The sequence below is a fragment of the Phasianus colchicus genome, chromosome 5 (genome assembly GCF_987193195.1).
Source record: "Phasianus colchicus chromosome 5, bPhaCol1.hap1.1, whole genome shotgun sequence".
NCBI lineage: Eukaryota > Metazoa > Chordata > Aves > Galliformes > Phasianidae > Phasianus > Phasianus colchicus.
The window spans coordinates 6,877,334-6,902,810 of record NC_143440.1 but is presented as its reverse complement, the minus strand read 5'-3'; the positions used below and the strand labels follow the sequence as shown (position 1 = coordinate 6,902,810).

At 41.2% G+C, this 25,477-nt stretch overlaps 1 protein-coding gene across 3 annotated transcripts in view; it reads right to left on the bottom strand.

Moving 5' to 3' along the window:
* The window catches only part of RMDN3 (regulator of microtubule dynamics 3), a 31,382-nt gene extending 6,116 nt beyond the window's left edge, over window positions 1-25,266 (bottom strand). For all 3 annotated transcript variants that reach the window (XR_016466641.1, XM_031607182.2, XM_090140259.1), the window contains exons 1-10: window positions 25,047-25,266; window positions 23,196-23,391; window positions 21,875-22,021; window positions 18,172-18,439; window positions 16,879-16,981; window positions 15,294-15,354; window positions 3,436-3,511; window positions 2,604-2,681; window positions 1,394-1,492; window positions 28-81 (exon numbers count right to left, since the gene is read on the bottom strand). Coding sequence is in view for 2 of the 3 variants with exons in the window: in XM_031607182.2 (XP_031463042.2) it covers window positions 28-81; window positions 1,394-1,492; window positions 2,604-2,681; window positions 3,436-3,511; window positions 15,294-15,354; window positions 16,879-16,981; window positions 18,172-18,439; window positions 21,875-22,021; window positions 23,196-23,391; window positions 25,047-25,254 (1,290 nt within the window). In the remaining variant the exon portion in view is untranslated. The remainder of the gene's footprint in view (window positions 1-27; window positions 82-1,393; window positions 1,493-2,603; window positions 2,682-3,435; window positions 3,512-15,293; window positions 15,355-16,878; window positions 16,982-18,171; window positions 18,440-21,874; window positions 22,022-23,195; window positions 23,392-25,046) is intronic.
* Between the last annotated feature and the right edge of the window lie 211 nt (window positions 25,267-25,477).

Here is a 25,477-nt window from a genome sequence, read left to right as displayed (position 1 = left end):
ATTGTACTCAATAAAGCGACAGGTTACCTTGGCAATGTACACTCTTACTGCTTTGGAAAACCCTGGGCTTAGCTCCTCGACCTAGAACAGCAGAGAGAAAAGGTCAGGATATGCAAAGGACAGTTTGAAAGCTGTTTCAAATTTTTCCATCTCTCCATTAGATGAGGAAGCCCCACTTTTTCAAGTTCATACATCACTTTTCATAGGATAGCCTGGCTACATTAGCTCTCATACTTTCCCTGTTCCACTGCAAACAAACCCTCTGTTGCACACCCTGTGTTCTATTTATATTCAAATTTCACAATGCAACCAAGACATCAGAACCCGGGTGTCAGAGCAAGCAAGAACTCAATGCAGTGTTCCTCTTCTTAATTCTGTTGTCTAGTTTTAGACCTAGCTCAGCTTGTAAGTAACCCAGATCTGCAATTCTTGGGATGATTTCCATTCCCTTGGAACATGCTAACTGTGGCTGACTGCTGAAATGGACTCTACAGAGCATATGGGAAGTGCACTTGTTCAGGTTGCGACCAAAGCTAAAAGTTCAGAAAAATCCAAATTCCTGTTTCAAACCACTGAGCCATTCTAACTCATCAAGAGGAACAACCAGCTTTTTTCTCTATTGAGAAGAAAGAACACACTTTGCTTCAAACTTCTCTCTCAAATGGTTTAATCATTTTGGCTAAAATTAGGCAGAAAAGCAGACTGCATAGGGCAGGCACCTACCACAAACTTACCCTTAACATTTAGGCAAAATGACAAGAAATTGATAAAATCTGATAACCTCTAACACTTTGCAGAACAGCTGGCCCAATCTATGAGTTATAAAGTGGTAGGGCAATTTGTTTCTGCAACATTTCATCAGAGGTGTATGTATGTAAAAAAAAACATATCTGACTCTGAAAGCTTAAGAACTTGCATTCAAAAGTCTGGAGAATCTAATCAGGGGCCTTTATTAAAATATTCTGAGGGAAATTAAAGTGACAAAACATTATGACTACCTACACGAGTGTTCCCAGGGATGAGCTTAAACAGATCTTACATCATCATGAGAAAAGTACAGGCCACATGCATTTAACACCAAGCAATGAATTCATCAGCTTTTGCAGCTTTTAAAAGGAAAACCAAAACCCTTTGAAAATATTTGGAATGCTCTGGATCTAGTTCTGAGCTCTTGAAAATCATGTTCTTCCATCTGGCTGTTCTGTAACAGAGGCTCCTAACTTTCTGCTTCCACCAGTTTTTCCTCTTCAGGTACTAGTCAATAGAGAGATATCATGAAGCACTTGGAGAGCGATGAGCTTAAGCAGAACACAAGTACTCAAATTCCATGCTTGTGATTACATTTGTCAGTGTACATTTGTTAGTGATTCCCCTGAGTGTCAGATTTCAGTACCTTTAAGAAGTTTTGCAGTGCATCCTGTACAGTGGCTGCAGGAGGTGTTTCAAACAAAGCAGCAGCAGTCTTTTTTTCGAGCCATCCCAGATGGGAAACCTGCAGAGACAGCAAGATGAAACCATCAAACCCATGTATGCAAAGACAGTGAATTATCTGGTTTCTTGTAGCTGCTTCAGGCACCTGGGAGATGGCCAAAAATTTGGTAGTACCAGCAGATTCTGGTCAAGCTCCCAAATCCAGCTACAGATTTAAACCATTTGCTTTTCTTTGCCCTATAGTGCTAGTCACCTCTTGCAGTTTCATCCATCAGCTGCCATATGCATAATGTTAAATACAGGATTTGTCTCTACAACTCAGTATTGCAGCACGGCAACTGTGTGGCTGGTCTGAAATCCCAAAGCTTCTCAGTGCAACCACAGTTGCACTGGAGTGCACATTTGCACTCCTGGCAGTGTTCACCTATATATCAGAGCAAAGGCACATATGCAGCCCTCCTGTCTCCCTTCTATGTGGATCTGCCTCTGTTTCTCAGCTTCTGTAGTTGTGAGAGCAGGAAGGCTGAGCAGGAAGTTCTGAACAGAGTGAAGAGCTTTCACTGGCTGAGCTCGTTGCTCCTCTGTAATTAACCAAGTCAATGACCTTGGTTACAATCTCTGCTATGTGACTTCATTTCTGACAGCAGCAAAGCACTTTCAAACTGCATAAAGCAAAAAGTAGATAGTTACTGCAAGCCCTTATTTCTTGTAATAGGCACTAAATCCGACTTACAGCATTTGACTCCAAGCTTTTCCTTGTCAGGAAATATAAAGCAGCTGGCACAATTCTAATACCTCCAATACTTTGTGTAGCAGAGGAACCACATGCAAAGGATTATAGAGTTGTACTGTGTGCAGAAGCTCTTGCCAGCCCCCAAATGTCCTTGATCGCATCCATGTGTGCTTAAAGGTTTAAAGGTGGTTTATTTTTATGGAGTAAAGCTAGGCAAACAGTAAGCTAGTCTGCAGCTAGTGCTTTCCTTAGCACATTCCTTGCCATGTCACCTGCCATACCACCTGCAGAGACTAAAACATGAAGGCTGGAACCCCAAACTTGTGTTCATTGGTTAAGGCTTCAATCCACCTAGCTTTTAATCCACCTAGCTTTCACTCAAACAAGGAACTAAATTCCAGGGAAGAAATAAGTAATCAATATTAACAAGCTGTTTTACCTGGTAACACCACCTGCCCAAAAGGTAGTAAGACTTTGGGTCCTCAGGTTTCAGTGCAATCGCTTTATCAATGTGTTCCTATGGAAAATCATCACCAACACACATTATGTTCTTGTTAGAAGCCAAGAGCAGATGAGCATGTATGGAAAGAGGAAAGGAATAAGCCCACAATTTGTCAGTGATCAGGAAAACTATAGCAACCAAGAGATTCCAAATTTTCTTTAAAATGTTTCAGCGAACCCCAAATCAGCATTTTATCAGAAAAAAAAGAATTACTACATGCAAAAAAAGAAGCTGCCCTTCACTTTATTTTATCTCCTTTTCCTAACCTTGACATAACCAAATTAGTGGTTATGTGAATAGCTGCCAACTTTCTAATTTCACGTGGCCAGTTCTACAGCAACTGATGCATCTCCTTCCCCTGCAATATCTCAGTTTTGGCTGAAAGGCAAATTAAGAACCTGAAGCACTGAGCCGCCTTTGAAAATTCATTATTTGGTACTTACTGGAGGGTGCAAGCAGGCAGGAAAAGTTGGTATCTTATTACCATATGATAATTTCACATCTAAAGTTCTCTGGGATTGCATTTTACTTGAAAGACTTTTATTCTTCATCTTTTTTCTGACTTTACAGTGTGCACAAATGCAGAGTGAAACCAGTCAGCCCCAGCATGTCTTGCTGGAATCACCTTCCTCACCCAAACCACCTCTTACAAGCATCCCTTTGAGACCTACAGCTCCTCTGGTAAGAGCTGGAGCCTGTCTTCCTAACTTACCCTACTACAGAAGTACTGCTTAACACACACAGAAGCCAGCATGCTCCTTTCACTCACCTTAAAAATATATCCAGTTTGAATGCGCTTCTGGATGCTCTCATGTTCTGCTAGCTGCCCACAGAGAATGGCATACCTGCATAAACAAGGCATCTGTATTAAACTAAACTAGCAGTTTTAAATGTACATCTACATTCTGCACGTACCTTCTTTCTGAAGATACGAGCACGTTTAAGCTTAACATCTTTTACAGGGAGGGGACCTATGCAGCAAGCACTTTTTGCATGGGTAGGCAGTAGCTCCAAGGATGCCAGCAATTGAGCAGGAGTGGCTTTCGTTCATTGCACTGACCATGGAGTCTTCCAGTGCACTTCTATGCCCTAAATTTCTTTACTCAGCAATGAATTGTGTAAAAATACAGAATGCTGAAGAGCAAATTCTACTGAAGCAGGAGCCAGAACTGCAAAAAGCTCTAATTAGCTCTAAGATGCACAGCCATCTCTCTTACATAACAGCAAATCCATGGCACACTAGCTATCCTAGCTAGGGTAAGATGCCTACTTAGAGGGAAAAATATTGTGACAACCTACCTATGTCTTGCAGCCTGAGCAGCTACTGCATTTGGGAAACAAAATAACGTGGTTTGAGTGCTGCAAGCTCAAGCCAATTTAGTTTTCTCTAGTAAGAGACGCTACAATTCAAGCCTAGCAAAAGCAGTTATTTCATGAGCAGTGAAAGCAGGGAAGCTTGGTTACCCATGGATTTTCACTCTCCCATCTCACCTCCCCACACACTGCTCTTCCCTGAAATTGGTTCAGAGGCTCAAAAATAAAGCTGAAAAGAAGACAGATGCAATTACATCTCCTTTGTGACTTCTTTTGCCAAATCTGCAGCCCTGCTCGTGCTGCCAGATCTTCTGTCTCCTCATGATACCCACCAGGGTCCCAGCTGAATATGGTTCCTCTAGCCACACTATTTAAGTCTTCTGGATATGTACATTAAATAAAACTAGGTCAGGTTTCAGATCACACTACACAGCATTAAGTTCTGGAAACAACCCTTCTTTTTTAAATGGAGGCTAAAATTCTGTATAATCTTTCCTTATACCACTCCCTCCATCCCCAGGGCAAGCCTTACAAGTCCATTCCCATAAATCCAATGGGATGAAGGGAGCCTAACCTGACCTCTCCAACCACCACCAACATCAAGTGGCGCAATACTTGTTTGTCAAGTAAAAATAAAGATCAGATTTTTATTTTTTTAAGCAGACCATTGAAATGTTAGTAAAATAAGCAGTCAACAGCAGACCTGTCATGAAACAAGATTTAAGAAATAAAGCAAGAGATGGCTGCACTGGAACAGGTTGCCCAGAGAAGCTATGGTTGATCCATCCCTGGCCAGGCTGGATGAAGACATGGGCAACCTGACCTTGTGAGTGGCAACACTGTCCGTGGCAGGGGGATTGGAACTACTTTGGTAAGGTCACTCCCCACCTAAGACATTCTATGGTTCTATGAATTGGTCTTTCATTGCAGTCCCAAGAGGAGCAGCCTTAACATGAACCTTCCTTTCCCATTTTTGCCTCAAGATCCAGGGCATGGTGGTGGTTTCTACATATGAAATTCTGCTGATCTGAGATTTCTTGAGGTCTTTAGCCTCCCTTCCTCTCCCTCTCTGCAGCACCAGGATGGCTTCCTGCTTTTCCCTCTTCTGTTTGTTTAGCTTGGCCTGTTCCTCAGTATTGGAACTACTTATTTTAATCTCTTTTGTGAAATGTCTTCGGATGAGTTGTTGTAAGAGGCACTACCAAGTTGCACGAAGGCTAACAATAATAGGAGAGATTAAGAATGATGAGTTCGGACTGGGGATTTCATCTTTTGTAAACATTTGGTAACTATAAGGATCAATGTCTCAGAAGTTACTTAAACCCTGCATTACGAGACTTGCTGGACTAATTATTAACCAGAACTACCCGTTAAGGTCAAGCCATGAGTTCCCATAGAACTCTCAGCTCTGTGAGGATTTCCCCATTCATTAGAAAATAAACTCTGTGCAGCAGGAGAGAACACACCACCAGATGAGAGCCCGCTTGTTCTTCCTTCTCAAATCCCCAGGCTCAGAACACGCAGCTTGGATGGAGCTTGATTTCCAATGCTGCACTCTGGCTGACTCCCATTTGAAAGCAGGACTTTTGGCCTCTGAACAAAAAATATACAGCCCAGCACCAACAGCCTCATGGCCAGGGTGGCTTGCCAACCCAAATACAGCTCTTATCTCTTCAAACAGTTTCAAAGACTCACTAGTTAAGTCCGCTGGTGCCTCTTTCTCAATAAGACAAGAAGTAAATTGGATTGGACAACTGACAACAGCATGAGGACGTGGAAGCCTTTGCATTTTATTCAGATCAAGTTTTGCTTCACAAATATTCAACTAACTTTACACTGCAATACCCAACAAACTAATGAGCTGGATTATTCTGCTAGTCAACCAGCACTAGCTGTGAACTGCAAATTTCAATGCTACCCTGTAAATCTGTTTGGTGCTATTCAGACAACACTGCCAGTAAATCAAGAGAGAGATTTCATCACACACAAGGCAAGGAGATGAAAATCTTAGGTCAGAGCTCAACTTTCATCAATGAGAGTCAGATTAAAAGACAGAAAGAATAAAACCCTTCCTAATCAAGTAAATAAATCAGCGGAGCAGAGCTTCAAGGTTTTCTTTATATCAAATTGCGAAGTTTTGGCAATATTTTATGAGTTTTATCAGTTTTTTTTATCTACCTATGCACTGAGCCTCTTCACTTGTAAAGGAGTGAGACAAACAACTAGCATGTAGTTGTGCAATGAAACACACCAGAAATTCAAATGTTTATTAATTCTGGGATTCAGTACCTTGGGAGAACAGCAAAATTCCCAGAAACTTAAGCTTAAATTAATGAGCATTTGTCATTACGGCCATACAGAGCAAAGAGGTTGAGATCCTAAACTTTCCTAAACTTCAAAACAAGGGGAGACAAGATTGAAGGAAAAAATGAGAAGCTTGGCCAGAGAGCTGGAGAGGATGCTGGGCTGTAAATTCACATAGTACTAATTATGCTGCATTGTTTCCCATTCCAGCACACTCAGCAGCACTGCACTCTACAGCATGGATGGTTTAAATAAAGCACTTGGTGATACTGGCGCACACACTGCGAGTTTAAGCACAATAAATTGCTCTGGATTACAGCAACACTAATTTACTATTGTCTCAATTTTCCATGGAAATTAAAAAAAAAAAAAGTGTATTCTCACAGTTGGGGATCACACCACAGAACAGAGTGATGAACAGCAGCTTCATTCCCATTCTGACTCGCTGCTTTAAACTGTATGACCTAGACACATGTATAAGTATACAGAATTGATTTTATATAGTTATATAAAGCCTTGATACATAAAATCAAGGTGGTATACAGAAACACTTCTCAGAATGCTTTCCACTACTACTTTGCAAGCATTTCATTTATAAATTCTGAGAACTGGCTGCTGTCCACAGACATGCACTCGTTTCTATGCAACAGATGTATTTAAAGGCTGCTGTCTGCATTAATCTCAGAAGTTAAAGTATATCTGATGTGAAAGATGCACTCGATACCATTTCCACAATGCAACAAAAGTCTATAAATGTTCATTCCAGATGATGCATGAAATAAAACATACCTAACCCATGATATCCACCCTGTATCTTCCAGAACCAAAAACAGCTTTAAAAGCCAATTCAGATGAAAAGCTTGCTTTTACCTTTGGAGTTACACCAAACTTTGAGATGTTAAAACATTTTAGCCTTTGTCTGACCCACATGTGTCACCGTGCATGGTATTCTGCAACTTTCTGAATAGTTAGTGGATGAGAAGTCTTTTCATGCATATGCACATACGTTGTTTTACAGTAGAGTTTTCTGCCTGTAATAAAACTGCTTGCTCTACCCACACAGGTTCTGCACTCTGTCTTTTGAATCTGTGTTTCTGAAGCACAACATTTCCTTTCCAAAGGAATTCCTCTTTATGTCTATATCCCAAAGACCTTCAAACATTCTGCAGACACTGTGGGGATGGCAAGCTCATATTATATAAAATATTTAATACTCTGGAACTAATACTAGCAGTAGCTACTTTGATTTCGCATGAATTGTAGGCATTCATAGCCAGATGACTGCTTCATGCTTAATGAATGACACAGGGTTTTCTTGATCAAACCCTACCTCTGAACACCACTAGAGCCATAGCTTAAGACACTGCTCAGTTAGTATAGATCTTCTTGGGTGAGTCATTTTAAGACACTATCCCTAAAATTAAAAACCAAACCTAACAAAAAAAAGTTGTAGGAGAAACATCTTGCAGCAGCTCCTCCTGTTACATGTTGTTGAGGATCATATTCTTCCAGGAAAAGATGGACTTCCTACAGACCTGGTTTTACATTGCAATTAAGGCTTTAACATCATAAGCCATCAGAGCTATAGGTGTTAAGTGAGGAAGTGTCAAAAAAATATTCCAGATGGCATCTTGGTCTTGCCTAGCATCATCACTTTGAGTGAGGTCACTGAACATCAAATCCATACAACTTGTTTGAACTGTCCTCTACTAAAATGAGTTATTCTAAAGAAATGTGCACTAAAACCTGTTTCCTGCCACTGATGCTTTTGTTTCCTGCATTTGATGAAGCCTAAAAATACTTTTTACATAGTATTGCATGCAATGACATTCTTCTGCAACTTTCTAAAGCCAGTTTTGCTTAGCTTTAGTTTGAGCCATTCTACTGCACAGGACTCTGAGGATGTCATCTTGTAGTTTCCACGGTCTCTTCTGACGTCTAAAGGAAATTTAGAAGTACCATGATTAAAGGCTTCTTTTATTTTTATTAATGAGTAGCCTATATTTACACTAAATTTCCAAAACAGTCTTTAGACAAGCTCTGAATTATCTACAAGCACTTCACTGCTAGCACTCTTCCTGTACTCAAACTTTTTTGTAGTCATTCTGTTTCTTTTGAAGTTATTATTACTTACTGAAATCTTTCCCATGCTCCTGTACAAGGACGTTCCATCTCAGTACTTCATGGTAATGACCATAAAATGGTTCTGCTGTTAATATACCCTGAACTCTACTCGACTGATGCCAAACTGAGACTTGTTTCTCTGTTTTCAATGCTCTGGAACATAGCCATATCCTTATCAAGTAATTTACAAGCTTGTGTATGACAATCTGAGTCAATTAATGATATATATTTTCTATGTACTTCAACACAGAATTTAATTTCACAGAGATTCTCTGCTATCTGTTAATATGGTTAATGTATGTACCTTACCTATTCTATGCTTTCTTTAACATGCAATGTTCTTACCCTGACAGGTTGGTTTGGGACTACTGTGGAAGCAAAACTTCTAGCTTTACATAGGAAAAGTAAAAAAAAACAAACTTTGAGCAACCTGGGCTTGAGACACAGGAATTTCTTGGAAAATAACAAGAAATAAACCCCTAAAAGAAACCCAAACAAACAAAAAAAGCCAAACACAAATCACCCAGCAACAGCATAGGTCATTGAAAATGAAGGCTGACAGGCTGGGAGGAAATGGTGTTAAACAAAGACTAAATGTTGAAAAAGATATTCCATATTCACATACCTGTGGTCATTAAAATGTTACAATTCTGAAAAACTACAGGCATTAACACTGGCAAAGAAAGAATATGAGAATGACCATATACAGAGGTGATCTGTGGTTCAGGGTTAGTGTGGGACTCTCACTGCTGGAGATCCACCTAATCTGCTTTGGAAGATATTCATCAGAAAGCACAGCGTTTTTGTTGTGGAATGAATAAATTACCTGGGTCTCCTTTATCCCAATTTTACATGATCAACTTTTTCTGAGACTGACGGAATTAATGGATATTGAATGGTGCAGCAAAAGATTCCCCTGACATCAATGCTGTCACTGTTATATTATCCAGCTTAATGAAGTTATTTAACAGATTAAATTTAAATTGATGGCAGGTCAGCCTATGTTTGAAGATTCATCTAGTAATGGGTGGGTGGCAGCAGAGAATCAAATTTAAAACAGAAGATCATAAGTAGCCCAAGACAATAATATGATGCTGTACTAAAATACCTCGGTTCAAGTGGTATGTACAATATTTGAGTAATAAATTAAAAAGAAAAAGACAATCAGATGGATGGAGTCCACAAAACTGCAGGAACAGAAAACTTGCACAATGCTGCCACGCTCAAATGTTATGGCAAGCAGACCAACTATTCTGTTCTCTTACAAATAGTTCCACATGTTAATTTATTTCCATGTCTGGAGAGCAAGTAATCCTGGCTAATTACATTAAGTAAGGAGTCTATACAGTTAGCTGGCTAAAACCAAAACTAAACTTCATTCTTGATTTAAGTCAAAACTGATCGCTGTCACAAAAGAGAAGGGCTGAAATGCCCCCTTTTCCTACCCATACCCGGATCCATTTTTCCTTAATCCTAGAAAAGGTTAAAGCCTTTATTAGTTACCAAAGCTGGAATACAAAACGTGTCTTCAATTCTGTTTGATTTCCAAGTTGGTTTCATCTAAATGATCTGTAGTCTGCCTCAGGAGGTGGTAGGAATGGACCACGTGTGTTTGCAGAACAACACGTATTCATTCCCAGCAAAGCCTGAAGACACAAATGGTAATTATTCCATGGAATGTATCATTTTTGTGGTGACTTTGTGCTCATTTAAACCTCTAGTTTTAGTGGAAAAACTTACAAGTTTTCCCCAAGAACTACTTCAAAAGAGCCTGGCACATATCTTGGCAGGATATTCCTATCATAATGACTTACTGCAGGAACTACTGGTGCTTTCAAGGAAGGAGGTGTCACCTTCATCAACACTGATGAGAAGTTTCAGAACAAAGTCTTCTGTAGTGCATAAGTTGTTTCCCAGGTTTGTAACACCATCAGTCTTGCTATGAGAGATTTCTATTGACATACCCATGCTGTAAAGACCTCATTTCTCAGAACTCATGCTCAAATGTCAGTCACTTTGTGTGCCTAAAAGCTTTTCAAATGGAGAAGACCAGCAGCCAAGAAAGGGCAGCAACAGATACGGTAGCAGTAACCTAGCTCTTCTTTAACTGCTCTGATGAGTTGGAATCAAGCCCTCAAAAAAGGGCAATACAGAAATCTCAAGAAGGAACCAAGATTACTTGGGTTTCAACTGTTCAGAATTCCTGCTGAAAAGGTAGAAGCAAGATGGAAAGACAAACACATTTAATGGAATAGCCTAAATTAGTTGATCTTCCCTTAAAGAAAGCTGCAATCTAAGAAGAGATCTAATGAACGTAAGTGTAACCTTTAGGACTATTCTCCCTTCTACCCCAATGAAGTTCAAAGCAAGTACTAAGCACAATTAGAAATTACAGCTTTTATATTCAGAACCATATATTTAAACATCATAGAGATAACATTGTTGCTGACACATCAAAACCACATCTCAGTAGATGTACAGTTTAAAAGCTCTCATTTAGAAGACCTAAATGCAAATGAAACAGTACACAAACAAAATGGAACTTTGTTATTATTTCCAAACAATCTCCCTACTTCTGCAGTTTCAGGATTCATCAAAAATATGACTAATACCTGAAAATTTCATTAACATCATGTGCTGCTTTCCTCTTCCCTGGCTCTTCTTTAGCATCTTTAGTATCTCCAGGGCTCAGGATGCTGACAGCCTTGGAGAAAGGAAGGACCTTCCTGAGAATGGGGAATGCCATCAGGTGCTCTTGCTGCATGCTATTCTTCCTCTTCTACATGCTGAAATATCTTGCAATGCTTATTCCTGTTTGCTGTATTCTGTTCTGTCTCTAACTGATAGAATCTCCTGTTTAAACCACCTGGGGAACACAAGAAAAGCTCAGCCCAAAATTGAGGCACAGCTCAAAATGGATCAGCTCTGGGCAGCAACCCACGGAGTTAAATCCTGATCTTGATATTTAAGGCTCCTGTTAGGTACTTGAAGTCGCACTACAACACATGCCAAAATGGGTAGGGGATTCTAACAATGATTAAGCTTTTCCCTCACTTCGTTCATGAGGATATCACACACTTATGTCTAAGCAGCAAAATGCATGGGTTTGTAAAACAATCTATCTCCATCCATCTCTAATAGCAAGCAAGAACAAACCAACAGCCTATGCTGTTCTCCTACTCATGAGCTGAAATGTATTTAGTATGCAAATTATTTACTTGGGCATCGTATCTACCTGATCATGGTGGGACATGGTTTAGTAGGCATGGTTGGATGGCTGTACTTAGTGGTAATGATCTCGAATGTCTTTTTCAACCTTCATGATTCTATGATTCTGTGATCAGAGATCTTTTACAATTACATCAAAAGAATTACATTTATGTCAGTATCAAAAAATAAGAACCAGGTAATACCAAGACAGGAGTACACAGGCATAAGAACACTTGGTAAAGCATCCATCAGCTCACAGCACATGAACCTATTCTAAAGGCACTACATATGTCAGACACTCAGCACAGCCCTTAAATGCTTCTGTGTTCCAGAATGGTGCTGCAAGGAAAACACAGCCAGAGATCAGTCCTGCTGTGCACAAGCTGATTCGTCTGTGCTGCACTCATCAAATCTCAGCTCTCTTTCAACCAGCTCTGCAGAGATGGCTCTTTTGGGACCAGCTGGGTTCCAAGAGCAAACGACCACAATAGCAGCTTTGTACAAAATGTCAAGAAGACCCAGGAGATCCATGCAAAGCTTCTCCTCTGCATTTGGGCAGATCCCAAGGTTAGCTCAGACAGTCCCAGACACTTACTGCTTTCCCTCTCATTCAGAAACCACTTTCATGTTGTCAAAGCCTTCCAGTCACAAAGCATTCCAGGCTGCAGCCACTCATGCTCCAACTGCTGCTGTCTCAGCAGTGCCGTCTTGTTCACAGCATTTCTTTCTTCCCTTATTGCTTTAAAATGTCACTCATTACTGCAATAACCACAAGACAGTGAGAGGAAAAATAAGTTTCACTTCCAACAATGATTAGATTGAATGCATGTTCTACCCTGCTTAACAAGCTTAAAGCCAACTAAGCAGGGGATGGCTTGTGTCACAGGAGCGAAGAATATTATGGAATCTGTACCAGAGGATGGTATGGGAACGGGAAATGATTAAAAAAGGATTGCACAAACAGAAGACAGGTCTATCAAGAGCCATCATCTGTCAGCAAACTCACTTCTGTGGGAGCTAAGGACTGCAAACTGAAGGGAAGTCATCATTATCTACTTTCTTTTCTCTCCCCCTCCCTCCCCACCCCACACACATTTTCCTAAACAGAAATTGTGGTGAACTGAAAGTAATTATAAGCTTTACTCGATCCTAAGCATTACTCATTACTCAAGTAAAGGGAAATCAAACTACAGTGTCTTTTGGAATTAGGATTTATCCTACATTTTATATATCTTTGGATGTACGAAGCATCATTTCATTAGCGATACATTTTTTGCCATAGTAAAATTAATTAATGTAAGGAGAGGCTGTAATTAAAACAGCTTGTGACCATCCCATGACCCAGACAGAGCTGGAAAGGGAGTAATTTCCTGTTCTATTCACGACAGCAAGTAATTATTCCTGTGACTGATAAAGGTAGTTACATATTCATTTCCAATAAATCCCAGGCCTCCCACACGCTGCTCTGCTATTTCCTTTCTCCAGCAGCCCTCTCTGCAGCTGTTCTCCATAATTAACAGCAAGAAGCTGATGTGCAGAAACCTTCCTCTGTTTGGAAAATGAACAGGTCCAACACGACAAGAATTGAGCGCCCTTCAACTAAAGCAGTTCAGGGAAGAGTAGGGCACAGGCTCTAATACAGGTACAGAGAACACAGCAGCGTGCTCAGATCCCAAGGCTTGGCATTTTATATTAGAAACATGACTGAACATCCCATTACAGCTACAATACAACTCTGAATGACAGAGCTAAGCTATTAATATTATATCCTGAATTAGAACCCTGTCTTGGAAAATGTCAAAAATTCAGATACCAAATTGACTTAGAAACTTCAAGACTCAACATAAAAGCCAGAAGAAACAACACACAAAAACAGATTTTTTTAAGATGTTTGCCTAGCAGAAAACACCAAGCACCATAATATGCTAGTGATTGGTTATGTTATCTCTCCTTTGATTCATTTAATTGAGAACAGCATTTAATTACTAAGAGCTAAAAGGCATGATCTTTCCAATAAATACTTTTATTTAGAGGTCAGCAGTCCAATCCATCCTCCAAATCAAAGATGCAAAGAATCACCAAGGTTGGAAAAGACCTCCAAGATCATCGAGTCCAACTGTCAAATTACTCATCTGAGAAGAGCACGGATGTTGATTGGCAGAGACATTTTCCCTAACAGCTTCTAATAAAAAACATTCATTTCACTTTTGCTCTATTTTAAATGTCAGTCATGGACTCCTCTGGACCTGCTACCACAGTTCTGCATCCTCCTTGTATTTGTGTACCTTAATGCTTCCCTACCTCCATACTGAAATCCTAGCAGCTGGAGCATTTACATGGATATTGCTTGGTTAAATTACAGATCATTTCATCTTTTATCATGCAAAAAGAAATCTACACATTGATATATGACAAAGAAAGCCATATGGTGCTACTACTATTATCTCAACACACTTCAAAGCCAGAGTGCTCTGCAGAGTGACAAGCAGCACACATGGTCAGACTACAGCCATTAGACACTTTCCAGAAGACTAAAAATCTGGTGAGAATAATGTTTCTCCTTCCTCCAGAATTAAGATGAATGGAAGAACACTGGCACAGCACTGAGCCCACGCTAACAGGCCTAACTGATTGAGGCAAATACATCACTCTTGACACATGGCAAGCATCTCTGTGCAGAAAAGCATTATTGAAATGTCAGTAACAGAGTGAAATATCAATAATTAACCCATGAATATTGGAGGAACACAAAGGAAAAATCATGCATATTTAATATGCAACTCTCAAGACTGCCCCCACAGCTGTGCAGCTGGCTATGAGCTTTGGCTTTCACTGATACACATCTCACTCTACAGAGATCTGAAAAAGGACCAAACGAAACAGAGGACTTGTCAAAGAAAATAAAAACAAGTCTCACCATACTGAGGGCTCAAACTCAGGAACTAGCTCACTGCAACTTATCTGTGTCAAACATTTTTTGGCAGCCCCTCTACACACAGGATGCTCAGATACGCATTTTCCCAGGGTCTGCGCAATAACCAAGTGGTGTTGATGGAGTTTCTGTGCCAAAAACCACAGACATGGAGCCCAAAAGCCAGCTGTTAAGCAAATCGTCCTCCACGTTCTATTTTAGCATTCTCTGGAAAGCTTCTAAAGCAAATTTCCATTCATTTCACCTTTGTAAAATAAATGCACTGAGCCTATAAGCAGACCAAAAACAAGGCAGTTTTAGACTGCTGAATTTATACAGGAGCCAAATTTAGTAGAGCTCATTTTATTAATACACCTAAAACCCATTGTATTTTTTCAAGTCTGAATAGAAGAGCATCCTTCACTACCACCACCACCAGTCTGCCTTGCTGGGCACAGATGCACAGAAGCCTTCACACTGCCAGAGAACTTCATCTTGTCACAGAGAAATTCATAATTAAAGAGGCAAAAGCAAAGCAAAACAAAGTTTATAACTGCAACAAAACCTGTTGTCTATCAAGACATTACTTATGACAGTTAACCAAAGCTGGCAAAACTGCCTTTTTAACAGGTAAAAATAGCATCAGTGCAGCACACTCCTATTAAAAGCAGATGAGCTGTCTGTTATTTTTTCCAAGTTTTTAAATGCAGGTCAGCTCACAGCAGTCCCCTTGCTTTTTAAAAACAAAACTCAGAGTTCCGTACCACTGATGACACTCAGCACTTTGATCCCACTTCTGAAAGGCAATCTCCAGCTCTTCTTTCCCTGCAAATAAGAAACTCAGTCACTTTTCAACTTCTTTCTTTAAAGCTGTTAGAGTACAATAACGGAATGGCATGAAAAATTATGTATTTGTTAGTGTTATAATATTGGGCTCAAAAACAGAATGTTGTACAGAATGTTTCAGTCACAAGGTTTTGGTAGCAGCAGGAGCTGCAGGAGGGGTGAGCAAGCCCAGCAGCTGCCCCTTGTTAACTAAGAGCAAGATCCTAAAGGGACCCACCACTGGCCAAAATGCCTCTGAGAAATCATGATGAAAAAGGGGCAAAAATTACTGTGCAGGATTGACAAACTGGGAGAAATAGCAGCCCTGCAGCAGCCAAGGTCAGTGCAGAAGGAGGGCAGGAGGTACTCCTGAGCAGTAGTTCCGCAGCTCATGGCAGAGCAGGAGAAGAGAGTGAAGATGAAGGAGCAAAGGACGACAAGATGTTCTGGACCGACTGCAAAACCCATTCCCTGCTCCCCTTCTCCGCTTTAAGGACATAGAAGGTGGATGGGGGAAAGGCAATTTTAATTTGCTTGGAGTTCTCACTGGTCTATTCTATTAGCAATAGGCAATTAATTACAATTAATTTGTTATCTCCCCGTCCTTAACTCACAGGCTTTTTTTATCATCCTACTTTTTACCTCTTTTCTTGAGGAGGGAGAGCAAGAGAGTGACGCAGCAGAGCTCAGCTCCCAATGTGAAACCACATCCCCACAAAATGTCACACTCTCACTGCAATACTGAGCATCCAAAACCGCTCAAAGAGATCATGCAAATTTTAACTAGCAAATTATGTTGACCTGTAAATATGGTTTCACCCTGTTTGGAAGTACATTCACATGTAATGAAAATATCTTCCTCAACGTGACAAGAAAACAGGAGTTTGCAATGGTTTTACTCTGATTCATTTCACAGCTTTCGATCTAGTTTGCCCCACTTTCCCCCCCTCCTTCAAGAGCCTGCAGTCTCAAAAAAAAGTAGGAACAAAGCACCTATAAACAGCAAAGAAAGTATCAGAACAGAAGTTAAAATTTCACATTGCAAACAGCTACAATGATCTTCAGAAAATAAGAATTTTATTTGTTACAGTATTAAACAACTATATTTAGTTATTTTGTACACTAGACAGAGATTATTTAGGACAGAGTCGATTTAGAATAGTATCTTTTGTTGCACATCTTTAACGTAAAAAGATTATTTTTTGCTTTGTTCTGACCCATTTACGATCTTGAACACAAACCACAGCTGAAATAGAGGAGAATGAAGAAATGAAATGGATTTCAGTAAGAAATACACATTTTAAACTTTGTTTTTGTTGTACTTGTTAGTGTCAGCAACAAAAAATTAAACTGATTACAGCATAAACTTACTTATCTTACTATAAGACAGGATATATATGAAATAGGCTTGGCAAACCAACTTTTACATAAGCCCTGGTCTACTTAACACTGCCTTTCAGAAAGAAACATTTTAACTCAGATTTGAATGCACCTTTCCTTGCCTTTGAACACGCAGTTCCTTACCATCAGATGCATATGACTTCTTCTCATCCGTGTCTTCTGTGATATCATACATGTCACTATGTGCTCGGGCTAGGCGCCAAAGAAAGTCTCCCTGGTCAGCATACTGCAGTAAAAACATAAATGAGATGCATCAGCCACATAAACCATCCATTCTGCCACTGACAAAGAGTATGAGAAGAAAAAAAAAAAAATCATGAGGACACATACTGGCAGTTGTAGGGACATTTTTTTGAAACATTAAAAGTCCTTAATATGAGAATTGAAGCAGACCCAAAAAAGAGCAAACAGTAGCCAAATTTATAATTAAGGAACAGGTCTAATGACTGCTGCCTTCTAGCAGAGCGCTCCTTCACTCTGAAAACCACATTGGGGCCATTGTTTTTTAAGCAGTGTCCACTAACCTGAAAACACTGGAAAAAAGAAACAACCTCAAACCTTCCAGCTTAATTAAAAGCACAAATGGAATGGTACTGTTTCCATGTTTCAGCCAGCACTCAAATATTCAGTTCTCGGATCATTCTTGAACTAGATGCTGTACTATAGGTACACCACTGATTTTGGAGCAGCTGTGTTCTGACAAACGCTAGTTTACTTGAAAAACAAGAACAAAAACAAAACTCCTTAGAAACACAGCCACCCAACAGTCTGATTTATTTTACAATAGCACTGTAAATACTAGAAGCATATAAAAGAATATGAGAAGCTGACAGGCCTACCATTTGTTTCTGATGGGAAGGAAAAAAGAATTTCCTTGGAATAAGAACTCACCCCAAGTCTTTTCTTAATACTTTCCCCCTGTTATATACAGAAGTAATACAAGTTTTGCTTTTTAAAAGGCTGGTAACCCGACAAGCTACCTTCACTGGCTTAAGAAAGCACCAACAGAGGGTAACAGTGCCAGACACAGGCATGCCTGAAACAGCTGTAGTCACATTTCAGTGCAGGGTACATCACCATGTTAGCTTTAAGGTAACAAAAACATAGTGCTATCAGTGCTCTCTACAAGTTTACTGAGCTTACGAGATGCTTTTGTTTCACATATGCACAACATATTGTCTAAGGGAAAGAGATGACATGGGGAGACGTGGAACTCCAGGTCAGGCCACTGGAACTGTCTGCTGCTGCAGCCTGACCTTAAGCCTGTTTCAACCTGTTCCTAAGAAAGGGGGCAACTGGAAACTGGCCCAGCCATTGCGTAGAACTGGACCCTGCTAAGAAATGCTATTTCCTCTTTCCCAGCTATCTAGCTAAGTCAGAAATCACTGCTGGAAAATACAAAATGGCAACTTTTACCGCCAGCTTATTATTCAGCAGCAGCTGGAATCCCTCTCTCTTCTCCTGCTCATCGCCATTGTGCAAGTGATCTGCCTGCTGCAGTAGCTGGCTCAGTCCTTCATCCAGTGAGGAATCGAGGATTAAATGTGTTTCATCCTCATTGATGAGATCCAGGGAATCCCGTCTTGCTGTTCTCACTGTTTCACAACTCAGTTCATCCTCTCCTTCTTCACTCTCCTTCTCAGACTCTCTGTCATAATCAGACTCAGCATTGGCTGTGGTGTACCTTTCAGAAAAAAAAAAAGCAACATATTGGAAAATTAGTCGGTGGAGATGCTATGCTGGGATGCAGACGGCACATAAAAAAACCCTTCCTAACAGAGTAATATATCTTAGTTTAGCCCAGAGAGCACTGTGCAATTCAAGTCTCCCAAATGACACCATTTGTTATTTCTCATGTAACGCAACCATAAAAAGCTGAAGAAACCCCCCCAAATTTATGCACAGCTCAGTCACAAGTTGTCACACAATTTAATAGATTAAGAAGTTTCTTTAAAATAATTTCCCCTCCCTTCACATTTATCTATGAGTATTTAATCAAAGAATAAGCCCAAGTTACCCAGGAATTTAAGAAATTTGCACTTCCATATTCAGATAGAAGGCTCTCTCCTGAAGCAGAATACTTCAAATCCCATAAATATTTAATCCTAGGAGATGTTTGCAGTTGTTAACCAAATAAACGGTGCTGAAAACTTTTTTTAGGATTAAAAGCCATCACAGCCTGGGGGTAATGAGTAACTACAGCTCAAGTAACTCAAGACAGAGTCCTGTGCTCTGTGCCTGAAGCTGCCCTTGTCTGGAGACAGAGATAGGTGAGCGGGGTCTGTATCTAAAGAAAGCAGTGACACTCATTTAGCCACACGCAGATAACAAAACACATTTGGCTATCAAAGCTTCAAGTTTCCAAGAACCACCCCTTTTGCTCAAGCATTTCCCTCTCTGGTAAATAAAAACCCTCATCCATAAATTTTAAAAAGTACAATTTTGTAGTGAAAAATTAAGATGAAAAATAAAGTAACAGTCAGCCTTACCAGTGCGAAGCCAAACAAGACAACATGCTGAAGACTAAGTAGGCAGCAATGAATTTAATGGATGGTGTAGCAACCATGTAGGTGACACTGGGGTGGGTTAAAAGCTTCATTTCTTGGTATTTTCTTAGTAATGCTGTTATCAGTTCCCCAGACTACTTCATTTTCAGCACTTAACAAAAACTCCCGCAATTCTCTTTGCTGCTTACATTTAGCCTGATTCACTGTTTCCCATCCTGTCCTGTGGGCTCTGCAGCAGGGATGCTGTTTCACTACAGCATTTTCCTGGTGGCTGCAGAGATTTCAGTACTTCAGCTGAAACCATTTTCCATGCTGAAATACAATATGGTCTTTAAAAACAAGCAACCTTTTTTCCTCCAACACAAAAATGTGTTTTTTCTCCAAGACAGCACATACGAGATGCTGCTAGCTTAAAAAGAGAGGTAATGCTGTATATAACCTCATAAATTCAGAGTTTTCAGGAAAATTACAGGATTTAGATGTTATCCAACTGTTTTCCTCAAATTTACGATGAAGGAAAGTTCTTAAATGCTTTTGTATGTTGAGGCCTCTGGCTGGCACACATCCTGATGAAAAATGAAAACGTATTGTCTGGAACTGAAAAGCACATGGAAGGAAGCAAAGCAGTCCAAAAGACCAAAGCCTTGCCAAAACAATAAGCAGAAATTAAGTTTTGCAGCAGCCCAAGATCCTCAGACTCATGAAAACTTGTAATGATTTTTGCCAATTGTGGATGAAATCAGAGAAGATGTTTATGTCCATGTGGTTAAAAAAAAAAAGCTGAAACATGATTTTTTCCCCACCCCCTTCTGAACTTCATGAAAAGAATGTAACTGTCACAAATAAATACGTGGCTGAAATGTATCTGCTGAGGGTAGTCTTATTCTTCTTCCTAGCGGCTGCTAAAAAGTTTAGTTTGTTTTCCAAAAAGTAAAAGTTCAAGTTGTATCCATAGAAGATAACACTGCTGAACAGACTGACATTATACCTATTTACACATGACAAACTGGACCAGACTGACATGATACACTATTCACTTTTTACATTAAATCAGATGAGAGCTTACCCACTAATTCTTCATACCAAACACTAAGCCTACTTACATATTTTAAGCAACAAGTGAAAACTCCCCTACCATCACATATCAACATGACAGCAACGACCCCATTTAGCCATAATATGAGGTTCTACAGGAAAACATCCCCTGCTTCACACTTCATTTAAGGTCCTCCAAGATGAAAGCCCGAGCAAACCTCAGGATCCTTCTTGGCCCTTAGAATAATTTACACATTTCTAATGGTCAGGTGCCACTCAGGACAGGTTTTTGTTGAAAAACACTCTCCTATTCTGTGTGCTTTACAAAATATCCATTGGAAACGTGATGACTGAACACATGTATTATTAACTAGCTAGCACAGGCCCTGTCATTTTAAAATTAGTTATGCAGTCTTCTTAAATGTCACATTGCCATGAATCACTTACTCCAAATTCTGCTTTTTTTATGAACACTCAGCACTCACTTCAGATGAATGAAGCACATGTATAACCTGAAGGAGACCTCATCAGCTCTTTCTTGCTTCTAAAATTGCACTGACTGAAACAGTAACGCAGTATTTTAACGGAAGCAACAAAGCCTGTTTTCCCACAGATCTGTGTCCTTTGTTCTAGGAGGCTGCTACAGCAATGGCAGCTTTGTGCTCTGATTACAAACGTGTTACGAAGTGTCAGTCTGTACTGCTCACTGCTCATTTGACTGCTACCAAACAGCACTGCACACCCAAATTCCGACTTTCTCTCTGCGCTGTAACGAAACTCTGTCTTTATCTTATGTTTCATATAAGATATTATAAATCATATCTTTGGGAAAACGTGCCAGCACTGCATGTTTTAGAAAACATTTACATACCTGAAAAGCTATGAAATTCATCTGATTAAGGCACAGAAGTATTTAATCAGAAAGCCTGAAATATGTATAGAGCAGACATCTTGCTTTCTATTATCTGTTTGCACTTAGATTGGATTTTTTGTATGTTTTCACCTGTTTTTAAAGTCTAAGAACCTAAGCAACGTATGTGATCACTGTGCCATATTGGGAAAAATTTAGAAGAAATACTCTACACTAAGAACGCCTTAGTTAACATGAATATATTTTAGCTTTCTCAAGTTTTCTAGAGCCTTTACAATGTATTTTTTATTGTATGGAAATTTTATCTCCATACAATTAAAAAGAAAAAAGGAGTAAAGGCTCCTGATCACCCATAATACAGCAATGACAGACTCCTGATGATCCCAACTCTCACATTTTGTATTAACCTTCAGAGGTTTTGCTGTGTGTGTTTGTTTTGATCTGTACACTGTTGTTCAGATACTCAAGGAACTTTATCAGGCTTCAGCAAGCACCTTCAAGATGTAATCCAAATAGAGAGAGAGAGAGAGAGAGAGAGAGAGAGAGATAAAGAGAAGTATCTATATTCCAAAGTTACAATTCAGGCCAACTGGAAGGAAAAAAAAACCTAAAAACAAAACCCACCTTCACATTATAAACTGCTCAGAAATAAGCACTTGGACACCAACACCTACAAAAGCTGCCGCCAACACAGTGTTTGCCTTACCCGCCTTCACTTTCTCCATCATCTGTGTTGGTTGCTCCTGAGTTAGCAGTGAAATAAATTGAACTGGACCCTGTGGAATCACTTCTTTCTCTATGGAACGGGAACCGCCTTCGGCGTGTTACTCTCTGGGTTTCTTCCAGATGGGACCTGTAAGAGGCAAAAAGAAGAACAAATGAGCACTTGATATTGTGCTATCCTGCTTCCTGCTCTCCGGCAGTTTCTCTCCAATTTGCTCTATCCCCAAAGAATTCACAAAGTGATTTGCTCTTGCTTATACAAACACCTCATTACTATACAGCTTTAACTGTATTCTAGTAAGTCTGACCACTGAAATCCACACAGTAAAGGATAATTTTATCATATGCTTTCCTCAGTGAACAAAGGAATCCTGAAACACACTGCAGAATCACGGTTGGAAAAGACCACTGAGATCATCAAGTCCAACCACAGACTCAACTCCACTATGCCACTCAGTGCCACATCTCTACTTTTCTTGAAAACATCTCTACTTTTCTTGAAAACCCCCCAGAGTGACACTATCACTTCTCTGGGTAGCCTGTCCTAATGCCCAACCACTTTTTCTGAGATTTTTCCTAATATCCAACCTGAACTTCCCTTGGCATAACTCAAGGCCATCACCTCTTGTCCTGTTGCTGATACTCAGGAGAAGAGGCCAACCTCCACCTTGCCACAACCTCTACAACAGGAAGTTGTACAAAGCTATGAGGTCTCCCCTGAGCCTCCTCTTCTCCAGGCCAAATAATCCCAGTTCCCGCAGCTGCTCCCCATAAGACTTGCACTCCAGTCCCCTCACAGCTCTGTTGCCCTTCTCTGGATATGATCCAGATCTTTCTTGCAGTGAGGGACCCAAAACTGAACACAGTACTCAAGATGCGGCCTCACCAGAGCTGACTGCAGAGGGACGATCACCTCCTGCTTGTGCTGATTGCACTATTTCTGATACATGCCAGGATGCCATGGGCCTTCTTAGCTACCCAGGTACACTACTGCTCAGCCAGTTGCTGACTAATACCCTCAGATCCTTTTCCTCTGTGCAGTTTGTCAGCAACTCTGCCCCAAGCCTGTAGTGATGTATGAGGTTGCTGTGACCAAAGAGCAGGACCTAGCACTTGGTCTTATTTCAACAAAATCTCACTGCCAATATATAATGGCAGTGAAAACTAAAGAGACTTTTTTTCCCCACTTTTTCCACTTTCCATTTAACAGACACCCAACTGATCACGGTGTTTTCCTGTGCTGTAGGAACATAAACGTACAACAGCAGACAAAAGATGACAAAACAAGAAGGGCAGATGCTAACCTGACTTCACCCACGATATCAGCAGCGAGGTGCTGCAGGCTGTTTCGTAGCTCCTCCACTTCCTTCCTCAGCTCCGAGATGTTTGTCAGCACAAAATCCAGGCGGTCCAGCACATCCACCTGCTCACCGTGTGTTAACAGAGGTGTATACACGGCACAATCTCCTGCCTCTACAGGAACTGGCTTTCTGGATAGAGCTTTGAGAAAACAAGACAGAAAAAAAGGTTATCATATGCAAATCATAGAATCATAGAATCACAAGGTTGGAAAGGACCTACAAGATCATCTAGTCTAACTGCCCTCCCATTACCATTGCTACCACAAGCACTAAACCACATCTCATAGCTCCTCATCCAGATGCCTCTTGAACACTGCCAGGGATGGCAACTCTACCACCTCCCTGGGCAGCCATTGCAGTGCCTGACCACTCTCTGAGAGAAAAAGTCCTTCCTTAAGTCTAACCCAAACCTCCTCTGGTACAACTTGCGGCCATTTCCCCGGGTCCTGTTTGTTGACTAGAAGAGGCCAAATACCTCTTCACCACAACCTCCCTTCAGGAAGTTGTAGAGTGCAATGAGGTCTCCCCTGAGCCTCCTCTTCTCCAGACTAACCAATCCCAGCTCCCTCAGATGTTTTTCATAAGACTTGTACTCCAGATCTCTCACCAGATTTACTGCCCTTCTCTGGAGACATTCCAGGGTCACAATATCTTTCTTGTAGAGAGGGGTCCAAAACTGAACGCAATACTCAAGGTTTGGCTTCAACAGTGCTGAGTACAGGGAAATGGGAAAGGACTTCTCATAGGAAACGTCAGTTTAATTTTGTCTTCAGAAATCAGAGGGTATAACGTTTAATCTTGAGTATTGCCCCCTGACCTGGCCTGGTGTTTTTGGTTCCTGCACTGGTTTACCACTCCATCCTGACATCAGCACGCCGTCACACTAAACACTTTCACAATGCTAATAGAGTGAATAGAGTTTACCCCTAGAAACATTCAAGGTCAGGCTAAAAAGGGCCCTGAGCATCCTGATTGAGCATCCCTGTTCACTGTAGGGCAGCTGGACTACATGATCTTTAAAGGTTCCTTCCAACTCAAGTGATCCCATGATTCTATGAGTTCTTTCAACGACGCTTCTACAGACATCCCCTTGTGAAACACTTCAAAAAAATGCAAAATCCATACTGAATACATGCAGTTGAGCAAATTGCTTTTTAAAAACACCTTATTGCAAAATAAGTTCAGTTTCTATTCTACATACATCTGTATTAAGAGATACTGGACTTTAAATAGCAGGAGAGTCATGAAAAGATGTCATTTCCCTGGGCTTGAGCGTGGTTTAATGGGCACGGTGGTGATGGACTGATTGGTTGGACTAGATGACCTACAGGTCTTTTCCAACCTTAATGATTCTGTAATTCCTTCTAGGGGCATGGTGGCAATGGGCTGACAGTTGCACCTGATGACCTGAGAGGGCGGGTACAAGCGGGTGTTTCACTTTGTTGACATGCAGAGCTGAGGAGCCTAGATCAAAAATAAAATAAATAAACAGAAGTCGCTCATAGGAGAGCACTTTGCCTTGGGTGTCTCATATCTTAAAGTCTCGGTGCTGTTTCTAAGGTTTTCGTGAAGAGCGTTTGAACCCGTTCGTGCTACAAAAGCATCTTTTCGATACCGGTGACTTATCGCCTTCCTGCCATACTGCACGTGGCACGAGCTACCCAAGAACTCTGGCATCCTCCAGTAACAGGGGAGCAGGTGCGCCCAGACGGCTTTGACAGAGCGCCACGACTGCTGAACGGCTGCCGGTACGCCTGGGCCCTCCCTGCGGTCCTGCCCCGACCCCGGCCTTACCCTGGCTCCGACTCCCCACAGCCTCCGCGCCGCCGTCCCCGAGTTCCGCCGTGCCTCCGGGCCGCTCCCCAGCCGCATCCCTGCCGCCGCCGCCCCGCCGCCAGCCGCGCCGCTGCCATGCCCACAGCAGGCTGAGGCCCAGGCCCGCGGCCGCCGCCGCGCCCAACGCCAGCCCCAGCGCCAGACGGCCGGGCCCGGGCCGCGCCATGCCGCCCCGAGAGCCACGGGCGGCGCGCGGATGACGTCACTGAGATGGTCACGTGGCGCACTGCACGTCATCACTTCGCGACGGAGAGCCCGGAGCCGCGGTGGAGGGGCGGTGTGTACGGCTGTTCGTGTGCTCCAACCTGTAGCGCTGTTGACTCGCGGAATCAGACTCCGCAACCCAAAGTTAGATTATGAAGCAGGTACGATTTAATCAGTGCTGCGCA